The 17,813-nt window shown below is 39.4% G+C and overlaps 1 protein-coding gene across 3 annotated transcripts; it reads left to right on the forward strand.

Moving 5' to 3' along the window:
* The first annotated feature begins 237 nt into the window (after positions 1 to 237).
* Positions 238 to 17,185, forward strand: SLC38A2 (solute carrier family 38 member 2). 3 transcript variants are annotated; one of them, XM_079994266.1, is made up of 16 exons: positions 263 to 742; positions 1,782 to 2,026; positions 2,371 to 2,452; positions 2,598 to 2,713; positions 6,175 to 6,248; positions 6,361 to 6,453; positions 6,643 to 6,724; positions 7,981 to 8,063; positions 8,629 to 8,687; positions 8,843 to 9,013; positions 9,879 to 9,958; positions 10,061 to 10,161; positions 10,815 to 10,939; positions 11,989 to 12,133; positions 12,248 to 12,345; positions 12,872 to 17,185. In XM_079994266.1, the coding sequence occupies exons 2-16, from the start codon at positions 1,908 to 1,910 to the stop codon at positions 12,968 to 12,970; spliced, it is 1,527 nt and encodes a 508-aa protein (XP_079850392.1). In that variant the 5' UTR covers positions 263 to 742; positions 1,782 to 1,907; the 3' UTR covers positions 12,971 to 17,185. The 3 variants fall into 3 exon arrangements, with proteins under 3 accessions (XP_079850391.1, XP_079850392.1, XP_079850393.1); XM_079994265.1 differs by having other exon boundaries at positions 238 to 742; positions 11,989 to 12,345; XM_079994267.1 differs by lacking the exons at positions 263 to 742; positions 2,598 to 2,713 and having other exon boundaries at positions 1,886 to 2,026; positions 11,989 to 12,345.
* The last annotated feature ends 628 nt before the right edge of the window (positions 17,186 to 17,813 follow it).

Below are 17,813 nucleotides of genomic sequence, written 5' to 3' on the forward strand. Positions count from 1 at the left end.
TAATTTGAAGCCTCCATCATTTCGAAGAATCGCCGGCGGCGTCAAGTTTCGCCCGGCTGCTAAGTAACAGCCTCGTGATCCGCTTTGGCTCCTCCCGAGGGTTAAACAGCGTCCCCGGAGCGGCCTCGTAGGGCGGAGTCGGAAGAGCTCCCGGGGCGGAGCGACGGAGCTCCGTGTTGGTATACAAAGAAGCGGCTGCACGTTGTCGAGGGGAAGCCGCGCCCTGTCCTTCCGCCGCTCCCCCTTCTCTGACGTCGCCGCCGCATTCCGCCCTCAAAAGCGGAGGCATCGCCAGACATTCCCCAGACCTGAGCGCGACGTTCCGCGAGAGCTGATACTGCGCTGCTGCTCGGCGGCTCACAATAGAGAAAAACACAAAAAACCAACCTCCTCGCCAAGCGTCCAAGCCGCATACCTCACTCTCCGCCTCCAGAATTTTCGTCGTGATTCTTCTTGTTTTATTTAATAAAAGAACCATAAATTATTATTTTATACCGGCTTTTTTTTTTTACGAAACAATTTAAAACAAAACCTATTGCTGATATTTTAATTTGTATATATATATATATATATATATTTCTTTCTTACTGGGCCTTTTAATTGTTAATATCTGAGGGTTTTTGTCGTTTTTGCTTCCGTCGAAGAAGCGAATTAAATCGCGGAGATCTCAGAATTTTTTTTGAATTTTAATTTTTGTGGGGTGGAAAGGAGATCCGGAATATCCAAGGCTTCACTGATCGAGGTAAAAAAATCTTCTTGGGCTGTTTCAGGGGGTTGGGGGGGGGGGAATCTGTGATCATGGGGAGGGGGCTGGTTTGCTGCTGTGGTAGCGAAGGCATGGCAACAACAAAAAAACCCCAAATCATTCCTTTACGTAAGATTGGGTGTTAAATAATAAAAAAAATAGCCCAGCCAACGTTGCTGCATCTTTGGAGAGCCTGGGATGGGGGAGACCCATTAGAAAACAGGCGCTGCTGGTGCAGTCTTGTGACTGATTTGCATTTTTTTCCATTTTAAAAATGCAGGGACCCCTCTTTATTATTATTATTATTATTATTATTATTATTATTAAGAGGAAGAGTGGAAGAAAGAAATAGCAGGGAATGGCCAAGGAAAGGATAACGAGCAAGGCAGGGTGGTTAATGTACTGAAAGGGAATGTGACAATCGCCCGACGGGGTTGCATCATTTTCCGTTCAGATGGGGTGGAGTTGGCTGCCCGCCCAAACCTGTACAGAGGTTTGTGTGTGTGTCAGTGTGTCATTTCTGGTTGGACACAAGTCGATTTTCGTGAACCTGAAACTAGCCTTTGCAACTTCGGGTTTCTCCTGGTTTAGTCTACCCTTTAAGAAGTCAACCCTTATAATTAAAATGACTAGCTTTAAATGTCTTGCGGGGGGGGGGGGAGAGCAAGTGATGTATAGGTCGAAATGGGTTGTTGGGCAGATATGTGTTGTTGTGTTGTGTTGTGTTGTGTTGTGTTGTGTTGTGTTGTGTTGTGTTGCGCACCCCCTTGCCTTTCCCACGCAGATCTCCCCCAGTGGCGGGGGCTGCCGTGTCGAAGCTGGAGATTATCTTTGTTCTACTCTCTTGTACTTTTCCTTCCCTTGCCATCTCCCTCCTCCCTCCCATCTCTGCTGGTACTTTTCCACTCGCCTGGCTGCCTATGAATCAGCCGCGGTGAGCAGAAGCGGCGGCAGCGGCTGCTCACGTGACCCAATTCGGGAGGACTACTGCAGTATTGACGTTTCCCTTTTTTTTTTTTTTTTTTTACCTTCACAGACAAGGCAAGTCCAGCAGCCAAGGACAAAAGATCAAGAGGAGCCCAGGCTTGCTGCCACTATCCCAAATAGTTGATTTGCCTGCTTTTAATCCGGTACCCCCCAAAAAGGCATCCTGGATCCCATCATGACCAAAGCTGAAATGGGCAAACTCAACACTACTCCTGATGAAGACAGTAGCAGCTACAGTTCCAACAGCAATGACTTCAACTACCCCTACCCAACCAAACCAGCTGCTATGAAGAGGTCAGAGATGTTTCTTTGCATTGCTTTAATAATAATAATCATCATCATCATCATACACAGTCCTCTTCAGATCAATGACAAATCTCTGAAGTGGATTTCAACCTTCATCCCCAAATTTACCTTTTAAAAAAAAATGTCGTAAGAATGGCCAGTATCTCAGTTTGTACGTACAGCAGCAAAAACCGAACCTTTCCCAGACCAAATCTTATTTTAAAATAAGCCCATTTGAAATCGGTGGATTACACAATAAAAAAACAACCACCCCAGTGTTGTTTTATGTTGCTTTTTAAAAAAAGTGATAATACTTAAGTTGCTTTGTTTTCCTTCTTTTCCCCCTCTCACAGCCATTATGTAGACATGGATCCAGAAAACCAAAACTTTTTACTTGAATCCAATCCTGGGAAGAAGAAATATGAAACTGAATATGTAAGCATGCATCACTTATCTTTTTAGCATTGAGTACATAAGTGAAGACTAGGCTTCCTCCCCCCTGCAAATTAAAACCATTTGCAAATAATTGTTTCTGAACAAATTATTAACCACCTCCACCACACTTTTCTCTTATTCACAGCGTCCAGGTACTACTTCCTTTGGAATGTCAGTATTTAATCTGAGCAATGCTATTGTGGGCAGTGGCATCCTTGGGCTTTCTTATGCCATGGCAAACACTGGAATTGCTCTCTTTGTGTAAGTATTTGAATGCAGCAGAATTGCAGCATTATATTGTTGGTATTTGTGCATGCTAATGTTTTCCGTTTGCCATTTTAAAATGTAACCATGGAAAGGAAACTTGGGCGCAGTTGCCAAGTGAATGAACACACATTAGAACTCCCAGACTATTTGAACATAAACCAGTTTAATCCCACTGAGACCAGGGATGGATCCTAAGCATCTACCCATTTAGAAACAAGCTCTGTGGAGCTTGTTTCTCAGTGAACCATGCTTGAGATCAGGCTAAAATTAAGCATCCTTGAGAGCCTCAGTTGATGATTTCAGCCGGGAAGTTAAGCACATGTTTAAATCTCTCCTGTTAAAATAAATGGACTCAAAACAGTTTGTTTGCTGGATTTCACCTGTCCTATCCTGCCTTAGCATCTTTCAAAAATAGTTGTAAGGGGAAAGAAATATTTTTATTCATTCTAAGGAAGAAATTACATTACATGTGCATTTTCCAGTGTGTTAAGTACTAAGTGTTTTCAAGTGCTTTTAAGTATTCCAGTTTTGGTTAATACCCATTACTGCCATTCGTAAATGCATGCTTTCTCCAGTTTAAATGTCATTGCATGCTTCTCCAGCTCATGTGAAACCTCACTTACCCATCCTGATTCCTGGCCCATAGCATCCTGCAGCTAGACTTGCACATATAATATCATAAGGCATTTCTATTCCTAGCAGCACAAAGTGCTTGTCTATTTCATCTCTACACTTTCTTGTCAATTCCCCCCCTTAAATTACCGTTTGCCTCAGCCTTGGGATACACACTAATACACCTTTCAGGTTAAAAATTGTATATATTCATAGTCCTTGGGGATTAAGAAACTGGAGAATAAATTTCTAGGCAAATAGGTTTGTAGCTACGTGCTCACTGGCGTGGAAAACAAGGAGATCGTTTGCCTGTTTGCATATTGTGTACAGTATATGTTTCCTGTAGAGGGCAGTGTATATTGAGAACATGTATCCTTGGAAAAGCAAAGCCAGTGAGAGATGGTCATTGTAGCATCTATTACAGTGGAACTCTTATAGCAGGCATAGGCAAACTCCGGCCTTCCAGATGTTTGGGACTTCAATTCCCATGATCCCTGGCTAACAGGACCAGTGGTCAGGGATGATGGGAATTGTAGTCTCAAACATCTGGAGGGCCAGAGTTTGCCTATGTCTGTCTTAGTGGGGCAAAAATATGGAGATCTAATATGAAGCCTTAATAGGAACCAAATAAATTGCTCCATCCTAGGAGGAATGGTTTAAAATAATATTTATAAATTTATGTCCCAGTGCGTACAACTACGTGTAAAAAAATGATAGGTGCAGAGCTAAATATACACTTCAGACAGAATACTTCTAGGTGAAATATCTTGGGGATTTTTGTGATTGATTCATCCATCATTAGAAATTAATTTAAGAATCCTATGCAAGTACATTTAAAGTTGCATTTCTTTCTCACACAGGCACTCCCAGCAGTGAGAGAGGTTCAAAAGCACTTTAAGGCCATCTTCCTATGCACACTTATGTGTGTGTAAAGTCCCATTGGACTTGATAGGATTGCACTATAGGGCATACTTAAGTTGAAACTAGTGGCAGGGAACTTTGTAACATGAAATCAGTAAATGTGCCTTATGTTGTATGTTTTTAAGTGGATGCAATGTTATCTTTAAACTCCTTTTTATATGGCTCAACATATTTACTTCTAAGCAGAACTTTAAGCATATTCAGAGTCTTTCAACTTACGTTTCTGTCTTCTCTGGTCCTTCAAAATGACTCACTGACAGTCATTTAGAGATGACCCAAAATGCAGTATGCTGATAATGTTGCTGTTGCCACCAAAACCAGCTTTAGTGGAAGCACATTTTGTTCTATGGCAGTTGATTCATTTTATATATCTCCCCATATTGAACTCAAATGGGCTTTGCATTACACTTTGCCCTGCAGTGTGTACCACTGGCATGCATTATGCTGATGGCATTGTAACCAACACAAAGCTGTCCTTTCGGTATGTGTGCATACTGAATCCAGTGTGTTGTTTTATCAGAAAAAGTTTAAGTTATATTTATTTTCCATGGAAAACTTAATTTCTCCGAAATGTACTTTAAGGCAGAGTCCTAAGTACAGAGTAGGTTTCATGGGTGTTGGACTTGCTTCCGAATAAGCATGTTAAGTATTGTGCTGATAGTTTTATGCACATCTAAATGTGAGCAACTCCACTTAAACACAGGGGAACTTCTGCCTTTGATTGGGCTATTAGTTTAAAGTCTTAAATAGCTCAGTTTTGTTTTGGAACATGTAATTTAATTATCAGTGGCATCTTAAAAGGAAGAACAAGTTCCCACTAATATGCCTTTTTGCTATAGAGCAGTTGCTTTGTAGATTTCATGTTGGATGAAGAGCAGATCTATTATTTCTGAATATATTTTGTGTATATGTTTTATGGTATTCAAGTATATAATCCCAGAAGCAAGCATATTAGCTTCCACTTGAATTTTCAAACATCTCCTATATAGTTTACCTTGATTTTTATCTAGATAGCTGTATTTTTGTTGATTATAATGATGAAATTCTTATTGGTAGAATTTATTTGTCTTATGTCAATGACTCTGCAACAATGGGCATTCACGTTAACATAACCATGAAGCCAAGTCTAATTGGGGGCAATCTGTAATCAGTTTGTCTATTTAGTTCAGCGGAGTGCTACTCCTTAGATCACTGGGATTTAAGCATGTGCTGGGTTGCATCCATTTTATGAAAGGAAGTTTAATTCAAATAACTGAACTATGTGCATTGCTTGTATCTATGATCAGATTGGGCATTCCCGTAAATCAACATGAGTATTGGATTGAGATGCTGGCATTTTATCATTATAGCTCCACCGCAGGAGATGCCAGTGTTTAATATTCTGATTAAAAACCCCAAAACTATAACCATTTCTGATTGTCTAAACTTAAGAGTCATGATCTCCATTTATTTTTGTACTAAAATGAACAGAAAAGAAAGGGAAGTAGCATTTTGCTTCCCCTTTCAGTATCTCAGATGTGGAGAACTGTTTGCATAGAAAGGGCTTGTGGTTAACCCAGCATGAGTCTGAACCAGCTTAAAGGCAGATAATCCACCTTTAGAGACATGTCAATGGGATCATATGTAATCCTTGTTGGGATGGTTTCTTATAACCTCCACAATAAAGAGCACCACTGTTCTTATTACATTCATTTTTAGAATTATTTCAATATTTTCTTTAAAACCAGTTATCATTTTATCACTTGTAAATGAAACTGGTCTCAATTAAGAAGTCAAGTGTGTACTTAAATCTTCCCGGCTGAAATCACTGGGAAGTGCTTTGGCAGAACTGAGCCTGATTTTGTTTACCTTTTCTTGTTGCAATTTAGATGATTATTTCAGCCAAAGTAAAAGTGGTTTGTTTATGTGTGTTTTTTTTAAAGAATTCTTCTGTTCTTCGTGTCAATATTTTCTTTGTACTCCGTTCATCTCCTCTTGAAGACTGCCAATGAAGGAGGTATGTTAACATCTACTTGTGACTAAGAAATTCGCCTCCCTACACTTTATAAATTAAAAACATGGAACTGTAAATTACAGTCTAGCAACTGCTCTGTTTCTTGTTGCTGTAGGGTCTCTGCTATATGAACAATTGGGAATGAAGGCCTTTGGAATGGCTGGGAAACTTGCAGCATCTGGATCTATTACAATGCAGAACATTGGAGGTGAGGTTTTTCAGATAAATGTCCCTTTTTACACTTTATAACAGTTTTCTCCTTTGTTCTGATGAGATGAGCTTGTCACACAACATGTTTCCATTAGCAACCTAAAAGCGACACCAAGAAACATGTTTCTGTGGCTCTTATGTGCCATGCTCTCTATTTGCATTGATGTACAATATCATTCACCTGCAGCTATGTCCAGCTACCTCTACATTGTGAAATATGAGTTACCATTGGTCATCAAGGCATTTTTGAACGTCAAAGAGAGCACAGGGTAAGTCTTCGAACTGCTCAGCAGAGAAACTGTTAGTGGGAACAGAAATAGGCATTGTAGAAATTTTATCTGATGTCTTCCGTTGAAACGTGTAAGAAGAGATCATGGTTGAGCTCCAGTTATACTGGCCTACTTATTGAGTGGTCTGTTTGACATATGATACGGCCTATACGAAAGGGGTTAGAAAAAAGCCTTGTTGTTTGACAAAATAGCAGGACATGTAAACAGGATCAGTGTTCACTGACTGGCCAGTCCAATTACTTCTTTGTTCTGAAAATATAATCAAGCTGTGGTTCCAACATGTTCTTTGAAGCCAGCATGTGTATGGTAGTTTTTTAACACTGCCTTCACACAAAATATTATTGTATCATCCCATCTTAATCACTGCAGTGATGTTACTCTTGAATCAGAAGTAAATATTTGGGCACAAGCATTCAGGGACATGAGTTGTGTTTCTACGGGAATTCTAATACCATGATTAGAGTGTGAGATTCCCCCATATTTTAGTGGAGACAATGCTTGCGACCCATTGAAAGTTTGCAATACCTAAACCTCATTATATTCCTTAGATTGTAAGCAGACTGCTAAGCCACGTCAAACTCAATGGTGCTTAGATTCATGTAGCTTTCTCTGAACTATGCTCATTGCATTTTTGAATAGCTATAACGATAACAATTATTAATTTCTTTGGGAATAACCCTTTCCCATGTGGTTTCTCTGCCCACATAAAGAGGGTTCTCCACTGGGCATAGCAGTGCTCTTCCATGGCATGTTTGAATACCCATTTGCATGCAAGTACAACTTAATCCCATTAAAGAGTGTGTAAGGCCTCCTATATCCCCCCCTCCGAGTCCTGTGCCATACCACTTAGGAAGCAAACTCTCACTGAACTCAGACTTGCTTCTGAGTAAGCATATTTTGGTTTAGGCTGCCAGTCCTTCTGAAGGTGTTAACTGGAGCTCAGTCTCATTGATATCTGTGGTACTTAGTCCAATGTAGTTGCTGTGACCCAGCATAGCACAATCACTTCTGCACAAGAGGGTCTTTCCTATTGACAGCTGTAGAAAAGTAAAGTACTCCCCAAAGACAGGACCTTACAGAAACATAGCCATTAACGGGAACTCACTTGCATAGGTACTCTGGACCAGTACTGCTGTCCTGTGTTTCTCTATTGCACTGTGATAACAATATATTTTTAAATTATAGATGTGGTGACCATGCAGTTTTTCAACAAAGATTTCTTTCTTTTCTTACAGAGAATGGTACCTCAACGGTGATTATTTGGTTATATTGGTATCCTTGTGGCTCATTCTTCCTTTGTCATTGTTGAAAAATTTAGGTAAGTAGGCACAAGTGATATTGATGAAACTAGGGTGAACAAATTGGGAAATAATGGCAGTCCTCTTTGTGCTTAACATGGCACCTGTAATATGGAAGCCACTTCTACATTCTGCTCAGTTTTATTGTGCATGGAGAGCTAAGTGTCACAGCAGTTTCCGAAGCCCTCCTAGTTGATGAAATACAGATATATGCCAATATGAAGGCAATATACTTGAGCATCAGTTTTATATCCATTTACCTGGGTGTAAGCTTTATTGAAGTTGGGGGAGGGGCTAAGAAAGTATGAAAGAGCAGGATGACACCACCACACTAAATCTAATAGTGTTCTTATTGGATGTTTTGATTTGGGATAATAGAATGGATAGGAAATCCCAGATAATGGCTAAAACAAAGGTGTGCGCTTTCTAGTTGCTCAGTGATATTGAATCAATATATTAACAATATCCATTCCTGTAAATCTATTCTCTTGGAAACTCACTTTTGAGTTGTGCAGACCATGCTACTGAATGTGCCATCTCCCAAATGTGTTACAAGGACTAACTTAAAGCATTTTTCTGTTACAGGTTATCTGGGTTACACCAGTGGATTTTCCTTGTTGTGCATGGTCTTCTTCCTTATTGTCGTAAGTGCGACATTTTCTAGGCATACATTTAAGTGCTTAGGATATTTAATTCAAGTGATATTGCTAGTGACTTCTAATTATGTCCAGTCATTATTTTATAGAACAAATGTATCCCGTGAAAGTAACAGGCAGAACTCTTTGTCATTCTCCGTTAGGTCATTTGCAAGAAATTTCAAATTCCATGTGGACTGGAAAGTGACTTGATTAATGCAACTCTGAATACCACCCTAGAACATCTGTCAACCACTGCACCTTTTCATGTCTCAGAAGTTAATATAACCAGTGATGACCAATGCACACCAAAATATTTCATCTTCAATTCACAGGTAAATATTAATACAAGAGGGGGTGGGAGAAAATAATCAGCTACACTAATTAGAAATTTAATTGTGACTATTTTAAAGCCTCATTGACTGCTGAAAAATCCTTTTTCTCTTACAAGAGCACTGTGTACTTGTGGCAAGGGTCAGTGCTTCTTGAAAGGTCCTTATGTTAAACAGGATATGACTGTAAGCTGGAGAACATTTTTGTCTTGGGCACAAGCCTGCCAATAACTTAAGTACACTGCTGGCTTTTAACAACCTGAACAATCCGATCCCTATTTAGCAAATGCCTGTGTTTTGAATTTTTGCCATGCAAAACGGCTATCTGGCCTATTGCCTATAAAGATGCATTGTGGGTTCTGAAGCTGTTGAAAGGCCCCCACCACACTCAATGGAGCTTACTTCCAGGAAAGTGCGCATAGGCTTGTAAGATGCATGACTGGTCCTGCTCCAGACCAAGAACAATTTGTTTGGGGTTTTACCCCGGCTATTGTGAAGGCAGGCAGAGGCCAATGGGTAGGGATGGCCACCCAATCATAGTGCCCTCTAGCAGTCTGGACTGGAGGTTAGGATTACAGCCTTTCTGTGCAATCTTGCGCATGTTGATTTAGGTTTAAATCCCACTTTTTTAAAAAATGAAGCTAGCTCCCTTGTGAATCCTTCCCCAGTCTGATGCCACCCCTCTACTGTGGACTATAACTTCCATAAGATCTAGCTAGTATAGACAACTGTCAGGGGTGGGAATTTTAACCCAAAATACCTGGAGTGTGTTTACTAGCACTGCAGCCTTTACCTAATGAAGAAATATGCTTACAAGTTAATATTACAGAAATATTCATAAGTGCATTTTTAATTTTGTGCTTTTCAGACTGTTTATGCTGTACCAATCTTAACATTTTCCTTCGTCTGCCATCCTGCTATTCTTCCTATTTATGAAGAACTGAAAGGGTAAGTAAGACATGCGCATGTTACACATCAGGTATTTTATAGAAACAGGAATGGAAGCACATAACTTCAGAATCAATAATACATTTTGTTCCTTTGAAACAGGCGAAGCCGCAGAAGAATGATGAAAGTCTCCAATGTTTCATTTTTTGCCATGTTCCTCATGTATCTTCTGGCTGCTGTCTTCGGCTACCTGACATTTTATGGTGAGCAACTTCTGTTTCTGTTTCCTTTTTTTTTTTTTGTACCTAAACGTTCGGCGCACGTTTTGGCCAGACACAAACCAACCAAAATAAAGCACCCTTAATGTTAATTTTGGTGGGAGAGGTCTAGGAATGTGCTGGTTTTCGGACTGAAACCAGTGGGACTTTAAATGTGTTGTAAGTGCATGTGTGCTCTTTGCATCTTACGACTATGGATGTAATCTCAGAGGAGAGCTCTCTAAAGTCCAGTTAACTTATTTGAATATCATTTCTGAGTAATTTATTCAAAGGAGTGCAGACTCGCAGTTTGAAATGCACTGCTAATAAGAAGCAAGTCTCATTAGATTCAGGAGGGCTTGCTTCTAAGTAGAGATGCTTAGGATCATGTTGCAAGGGGAGTGAATGGTCTTAGAAATGTGAGTGATGGCAAAACATAGCTCTCTGGTTTTATATGAGAACCAATACATGTAAATAAGTAGAACAAGTAGAAGCATAATTGGAAAACTCCATTTGAGAATAAATTGATATGTATTTAAACAGAGCACAGGGATTTTCCTGATATATATATATATATATATATATATATATATATATATATATATATATATTCCACCTATAGTAATTAACATTCTATTAAAACACAATTTTCTTTGCAGGAAATGTTGAGCCAGAGTTGCTTCATACTTACGCTGAAGTCCTGGGAGCTGATGTTCTTCTCCTTATTGTTCGTCTGGCAGTCCTGATGGCAGTGACACTTACTGTGCCAGTTGTGATTTTCCCAGTAAGTGACTTAAGTTTTTTCCCCCAGCTTCAACAATAATTTGGAAATCAAGCTGATTTAGAACTTGTCTGCTAATTTCCAGTTGTGATTTAAAAATAATAATAAATAAATAATCATTTTCTGCTATTTCACCTTTCTGCATTAGTTTTTGTTGAGTGTGAAAGGCAAAGAGATTAATTCCCACGGTTGTTAAATTTAAGCATTTTAGCTTTAAGCTGGTAGACTTTGAAAGAGAAGCAGCCTAAAAGTAAAGGCTTAAATCACAAGGAAAGTTAATGTTGGGAAGTTCACAGAAGGAAAGCTTCCTGATCCATCTTTCCCTATTAAACCATCTGTGTGAACCCCCCCCCCCCCGCAACCAATCTTCTGCCAAAGCCTCTCTGAAAAATTGGAAGGCCCTCTTGAACAGGTTGAGATGGAAAGAGGAGGAGGGAATTGTGAACTTTCCTTCTGCAAATTTTCTTAATTTAAACTTAGCTTCGGATCCAACCTGAAACCTTTAGCTATCTATTGGTAAAGGTAAAGGGACCCCTGACCATTAGGTCCAGTCGTGACTGACTCTGGGGTTGCGGTGCTCATCTCGCTTTATTGGCCGAGGGAGCCGGCATACAGCTTCCGGGTCATGTGGCCAGCATGACTAAGCCGCTTCTGGCAAACCAGGGCAGCGCACAGAAATGGCGTTTACCTTCCCGCCGGAGCGGTTCCTATTTATCTACTTGCACTTTGAAATGCTTTTGAACTGCTAGGTTGGCAGGAGCAGGGACCGAGCAATGGGAGCTCACCCCGCCGCGGGGATTCAAACCGCCGACCTTCTGATCAGCAAGTCCGAGGCTCAGTGGTTTAACCCACGGCGCCACCCCTGTCCCGTTGGCTATCTATAAGGACTAGCAAAAATTCAAAATGGATTTTCCCTACAGGCTATCCCTCTCACTCATTGTTACAATGTTGAAACATTTCCAAAAGTTTGAAAAATGTACTTGGAACTTGCCTTTAAGGTGTTGGTTTTTTTAAAAAAAAATGATTTTAATAAACTTTCATTTATTTTACAGATCCGCAGCTCCATCACACAGTTGTTGTGTTCAGGGAAAGAATTTAGTTGGTGGCGCCATACTGCAATTACAATGGCTCTTTTGGTATTCACCAACATTCTCGTGATCTTTGTTCCCACAATTCGAGATATATTTGGATTCATTGGTAAGGGTTCTGTTGTTCTCGGTTCTTCTTGCTGTCATTTTCTAAAGCTTTCTTTTTTATATATAAAAAATCAGAATACTGTAATAGAAATGTTGACCATTTTTATTAACACAGGTGCCTCCGCTGCTGCCATGCTGATCTTTATACTACCATCTGCTTTCTACATTAAGCTAGTGAAGAAAGAACCAATGAAATCTGTTCAGAAGATTGGGGTGAGTAAAGAGAAGTGCCTATTATTATCATGCTTGTCTAGCTCGATCAGTAGAATCGAAAAACGCCAAGAGCTATTTGGCTGCATGAGCAGAATGACTATCAAGCATGCTAGTCATGAAAGAACAACATTGAAACATTTATGTATTTATGGAGAATTAGGTTGCTGGAAATGTACAGCTAATATAAGAAGACTAAGGGAGTTCTTGAGTTCTTATCAAATTCTTAACTAGCAGCAGACATTTTATCACGGATTCAAAGGAAATAACCATCAGTGTGTAAAGGAACTGTACAATAAGCCCGAGTTCCTTGATAGGTTTTCACAGCTACATCTCCCACAACAGAGAAGGCAAGATGTGTTTAAAGTTTTGTCGTCTTGGTTTTGGGAAATGCAGCACTGGAGAGAAGACTGAGCCCCAGCTGTGTATACAAGTTCCCTTACGTGTGCATAATTGGCCCTTTTCTTTATCAAGTTCTATTTGTTTCTGGCAAAATCCTTCAATTTTTTTTTATATAATGTCTTTGTAGGCTCTTCTTTTCCTGATCAGTGGCATATTTGTGATGACTGGAAGTATGACCTTGATCATTCTGGATTGGACCAGCAATGCTGCTTCTAATGGCCATTAGCTATCTGCTTTGGACTCCAGTGCTTACAAAACCATCTACTGAAGAAAAAAAACAGAACTTCTTACCCACGTTTGCAATTCTGCTTCCTTTCGAAATGCAGATTCTTTGATGCTGGTTCTTCTGAATGGAGAATAGGTGAACTTTTTTTAAAAAAAGATACTATTCTGCACTATGGGAATCGATACTAACATCAAACCACCTGAATCTTTGGCTGAGGGAAGTGACTATTTATTCCATTCCAGAGAATGGACAGCTCTCTCTGTAAAATTTTATCAAGCCATGTTTGGCTTTTGTCATTGTTACTTGGATATTTTATTGTTTTACTTGAATGTGCCTAATGGAAACAATTGATGTGAGAAATAAGTTAGTTTACATCAGGAGGGTAAGCTAACCATTGAAAGTGAATGAGAAAAACACTATTATTTTTGTACCAAAAATTTTATGGACCTCAAAAGCACTATTTTGACTTTAAGAAAATGTTTTGTAAGTTGATGATCCAAATAAGGGTAAAAAGAAATCCGTAAAACTGTTTAAGCAGAGTTCTAAATTCAACATGTTTTGCCTGCCTATAGAGGCATATCCTTAAAAGTATATTTTTGGCCATATGAAATTATTTTTGAAACCTATTATGTGAAAGGTTGATTAATTTGAAAGACTCAAAACTGTTTAATGATTTCTACACTTAGTTATTCTAACCTAAAACCAAACAAAAATATGTTAAGACAACCCCATGGCAATATTTCTAATCCAACCAACATAAACCACCACACTCTTTCAAGTAGCTATTTACTCAAATTGTAATGTTTTAAAAAAGATTTCATACCATTAGAATGGATGATGTATTAAAACAATTTATATGTAGCAAATGTAGCATCCAATCCAATTAGTGCTACAACCAAACAAGACCCTTGAAATAAATGAGGGATGCATAGGAGCAGTATTTGGCAAATTACTGAAAGTACAATCCTAAGCATTTTTCTTCTTGAGGTACTCAATAGTGCAATTATATTGAACAAATGGGCTATTATTATTATTATTATTATTATTCAGTTGTAGGTACCAACCAAAACATGTTGGGTCATTTGCCATTAATGTGGAGTTCACATGATCCAGCGACAATTTTACACATTTTAGCTTTCGTTTTTGTTTTTTGAAACAAGTAAAAATGAGGTCCTACTATCGTTTACTAGCAGTATAACAGTATTCACACACTGTACGATGTTTTTCAATAACCAGTTTTCATCCATTGTTGGATTTTAAATTATTTAATGTTTTTGTTCCTCTCTGACAATGTGATATTCCTAATTGCATATAGTACGCCAGGATTTGGTGTATATGGCAAAAGCTCTCTTCATAAGGCAACTGGGATTCCTAATGCAACGGATATTGTACAGCAGTCTTTTAAAATTACTATTATTATTATTAAGACTTGATGGGACTACACTGTCATCTCATATTTTTCTGATATAGGCATGTGCTGTTTGAGCCTTAAGTAGTTTGCTTTGAAAAGGAGGTGGTAATTCTGTGGTCACTGAGTGCTTGATCCTTCCCTGTTTGCAAAGAGATCACCATAGAGCATTAAAGAGCCCTTCCTCTGTGTGCATTTGGCATACTGGGGACATTACAGGAAATGGAATTTCTTCCATGTACTTACCATATCCCGTCCAGCCCCTCTAAACTAGGTCAGGGTATACAAGAAGAACATGGTACGCATATACAGACCAGTGGAGCCAGGGCTTCACACCCAGTGCAACCGAACCAGTCGTGCCCCGCTAAATTCAACTCTGTACTGACTTTCCGTTCCCTATCTTGCCCTACAAGTATATCGCTGGGCAGCAGTTTTGCTGAGTGGGGAGAATAACTCTGCTCTTATTAACACTACATGGTGATAAATCTGTGTGTCGGTACTACACCTGCATAGGTAAGGATCATACACTGCTCAGTTACTATGCATGTTCCCTGCATTATTTCCATCCCAGGCTGAAGAGATGATATACTTTCATAAGAGCACATTCAGCACCACTTAACAGACACAGATGCTGCTGGAAAGGACGGTCTGAAAGAATAAAGACAGGCAGAGTTTTAACAGCAAAGTCCTTAGTAGACGGCTTTCTGCTATGTTCATTTGGCATAATAGTTTAGAAATCTAATTTAGCTGATTTCAAGCAGTAGTTGAGTTATAAGGGTCAAATCGTAGCATGCAATTAGCTAAACACTGGCTTTTTTCCTTTTTCTTTGAAAAAAAAAGTTTTTTTAATAGTTGGCAGATTACTGCCACTCTGTCCCAGGTTTTTACAATCTGCCAATGCATACCTTTTTGTTTTGTATTTCTGCATGGCAACTGCCATCCCCTAAGGCTGCAATCTTGATTCCATGGAGGTCACTATCAAGAGAAACCTGCCTTACTGAAAAGTGTCTACTTTTTTTCCCTTTACAAGTTACAAATGGCTTGAAATTTTGAACTCAAGCCATTGTCCTGGGCAGGGCAATACGAACTGTACTTGAATAACAGTCCCGATAATCTCTTTTGTTAGAGAAACCAGGTAACCCAACAGCCACATCCATATGTGAAACTTTGCTTTGGTCTGTACTTAAAACACCCAAACAGAGACCATCTTTGAGTTTTCAAAAATCAATCATTTTCAAAGCAATGGCTCGGTATAATGTCAGATGCTATTTTTATTGGTTTATATCTCAGAACCACCACTGGCTTCGGTGTAATCCATTATACATCTGTGCATGGTATAATGAAAATGACATCTCTCTTTCCCTGCAAATTAGTCTAGTGGTACTTGGCTTTCATATTTTGCATACTTCTGAAAGCTGATAAGATGAGCCTCTGTTAAAATGGCAGCTCTTTCAATTTAACCATTCATGTGGTTCTTGTAAAAAATACTAGGATTCCCAAGTACCGTCAAGATATCAGAATGGTACAGGGAACAAATGACCATTTTTTCCAAACACCCTTGAGAGCGTTTGTAACCAAGAAGCTAAGTTCATTGGTTCATCTCAACAGCTGGAAGAGTGGCAAAAGTAACAGAAATTACATGACTGTACTAACTGTTGCATTTCAAAGGAGTCATTGCTGGATCAGAGATACCTCGACAGTACACTGTGAATCATGCAGTTTAGTGTCATTCAGTAACTAAAGAGGTCTCCTGCCTGACCTTGCTGTGTACTGCTAGGCTATATTGATTTCTAGTGTCTGTTGTAAACCTGTCTCTTTAGAGGTTTCATCGAAGCTCACAGTTTCAGTATTAAATTAAACCACTGTTTGTCACCTAATTTTTAAATTACTGTCTTCCATGTTATTTCATTCATAAAATGTAACATGTTATTTATAGAACAATAACCTGTTGAAGTTAAAACCTATTTTTCAGTATTTATGGGTAGCCTTTGTATATAAACTGTGTGTGTATATATTGTAAGTATATTGTATATAATGTAGGTTGGGAGTTTGTGTTTATGTATATAAGCTTTCGTTACGATTCATGGCTAATGCATTATGTCCATGACTCATTCCTGTTATGCATTCAGTTGAAAGAGCTATCAGATGGAAGTCTCCAGAGAAATAATTATGGCTCCCCAAATGAAAATCCTGTGCCCTCAAATTGTCTAAGGACACAAGAACATTTAAAGACCAGGGCTGGCATCTAAAAGTGTTTCCAAGGACGTGATAGTCCAATGAGGGGTTCCCCTCCCTTTGAACCACACACAACATTACACACTGATCTGAAACTTCCCTTGCTTTCAAAAGCAGTTTGCTTTGTGGGATGGAAGCTGTGATGGTTCTTTCAGAAAAAAGAAGTCTAGATTCATGCAAGGGCTTTGCAGTGTGAAGGCAGTTCTCTGCTCCCTTGTAAGAGGGAAATGTGAAGCCCCTGTGTGCATGAAGTTTATTGACTGGGCCCCTTATTCGTTACAACTGTGTACACTGCATTAAACATCAGAATCTCTTGGATCCACAGAGTGCAGGCTTTCAGAATACAGTTTGCCACAGATGGTTTTTCAGTAACTAGTTTTAAAATCAATATATCAAGCCTTCATGTACAGGTATGATAATATTTGTATATATTGTATATGTATATATAGAGAGAGATACACACTGTAATGTTAGATCAACAATTAAGGGACAATTGTTGAAAAAGAGTGCTACACAGTTTCAATGAAACATTGTATGTTTTAACTAAACTAAAATAAAGATATAATCTTAAATTGTGCAAGTCTGAACTTATTTTTCAAGTATAGATAATACAGCTATACAGTGCCAAAGGGACTCTTAAATACCAGGTATAGACACTAGAGGAAATGTGCCCATGACAATTTGCTCCCATCAGACTTCCAACTTGTCCCAAAGGACAGCTCCATGCAAACAATCTACTTTCGTGAGATTGCACAGGCAGCACTCAGTTTTCCTTCCCTAGAGGCTCCCAAGTATTGTGGGATATCTTCCAAAAAGAAATTCTGTCCTTTGTTTGGGCTGCAAACACTGATTCTTTCAACCATCCCCTTGATAAACATGAATCTTACTGCTGGATCTTAAAGGTAAAGGTAAAGGGACCCCTGACCATTAGGTCCAGTCGTGACCGACTCTGGGGTTGCAGCGCTCATCTTGCTTTATTGGCCAAGGGAGCTGGCGTACAGCTTCTGGGTCATGTGGTCAGCATGACTAAGCCGCTTCTGGCAAACCAGAGCAGTTCACGGAAACGCTGTTTACCTTCCCACCGGAGCAGTACCTATTTATCTACTTGCACTTTGACATGCTTTCAAACTGCTAGGTTGGCAGGAGCTGGGACCGCGCAACGGGAGCTCACCCCATTGCGGGGATTCGAACCGCCAACCT

Source organism: Podarcis cretensis, assembly GCF_951804945.1.
Source record: "Podarcis cretensis genome assembly, chromosome: 10".
In the NCBI taxonomy this organism is placed as follows: domain Eukaryota; kingdom Metazoa; phylum Chordata; class Lepidosauria; order Squamata; family Lacertidae; genus Podarcis; species Podarcis cretensis.

Excerpts from the sequence above, each read along its gene's own strand:
- SLC38A2 (XM_079994265.1), top strand. The coding sequence starts at position 1,908 with ATGACCAAAGCTGAAATGGGCAAACTCAACACTACTCCTGATGAAGAC. Across the intron at positions 2,453-2,597 it reads AGAAATATGAAACTGAATAT|CGTCCAGGTACTACTTCCTT; the intron begins GTAAGCATGCAT and ends TCTTATTCACAG. Across the intron at positions 9,014-9,878 it reads ATTTCATCTTCAATTCACAG|ACTGTTTATGCTGTACCAAT; the intron begins GTAAATATTAAT and ends TGTGCTTTTCAG.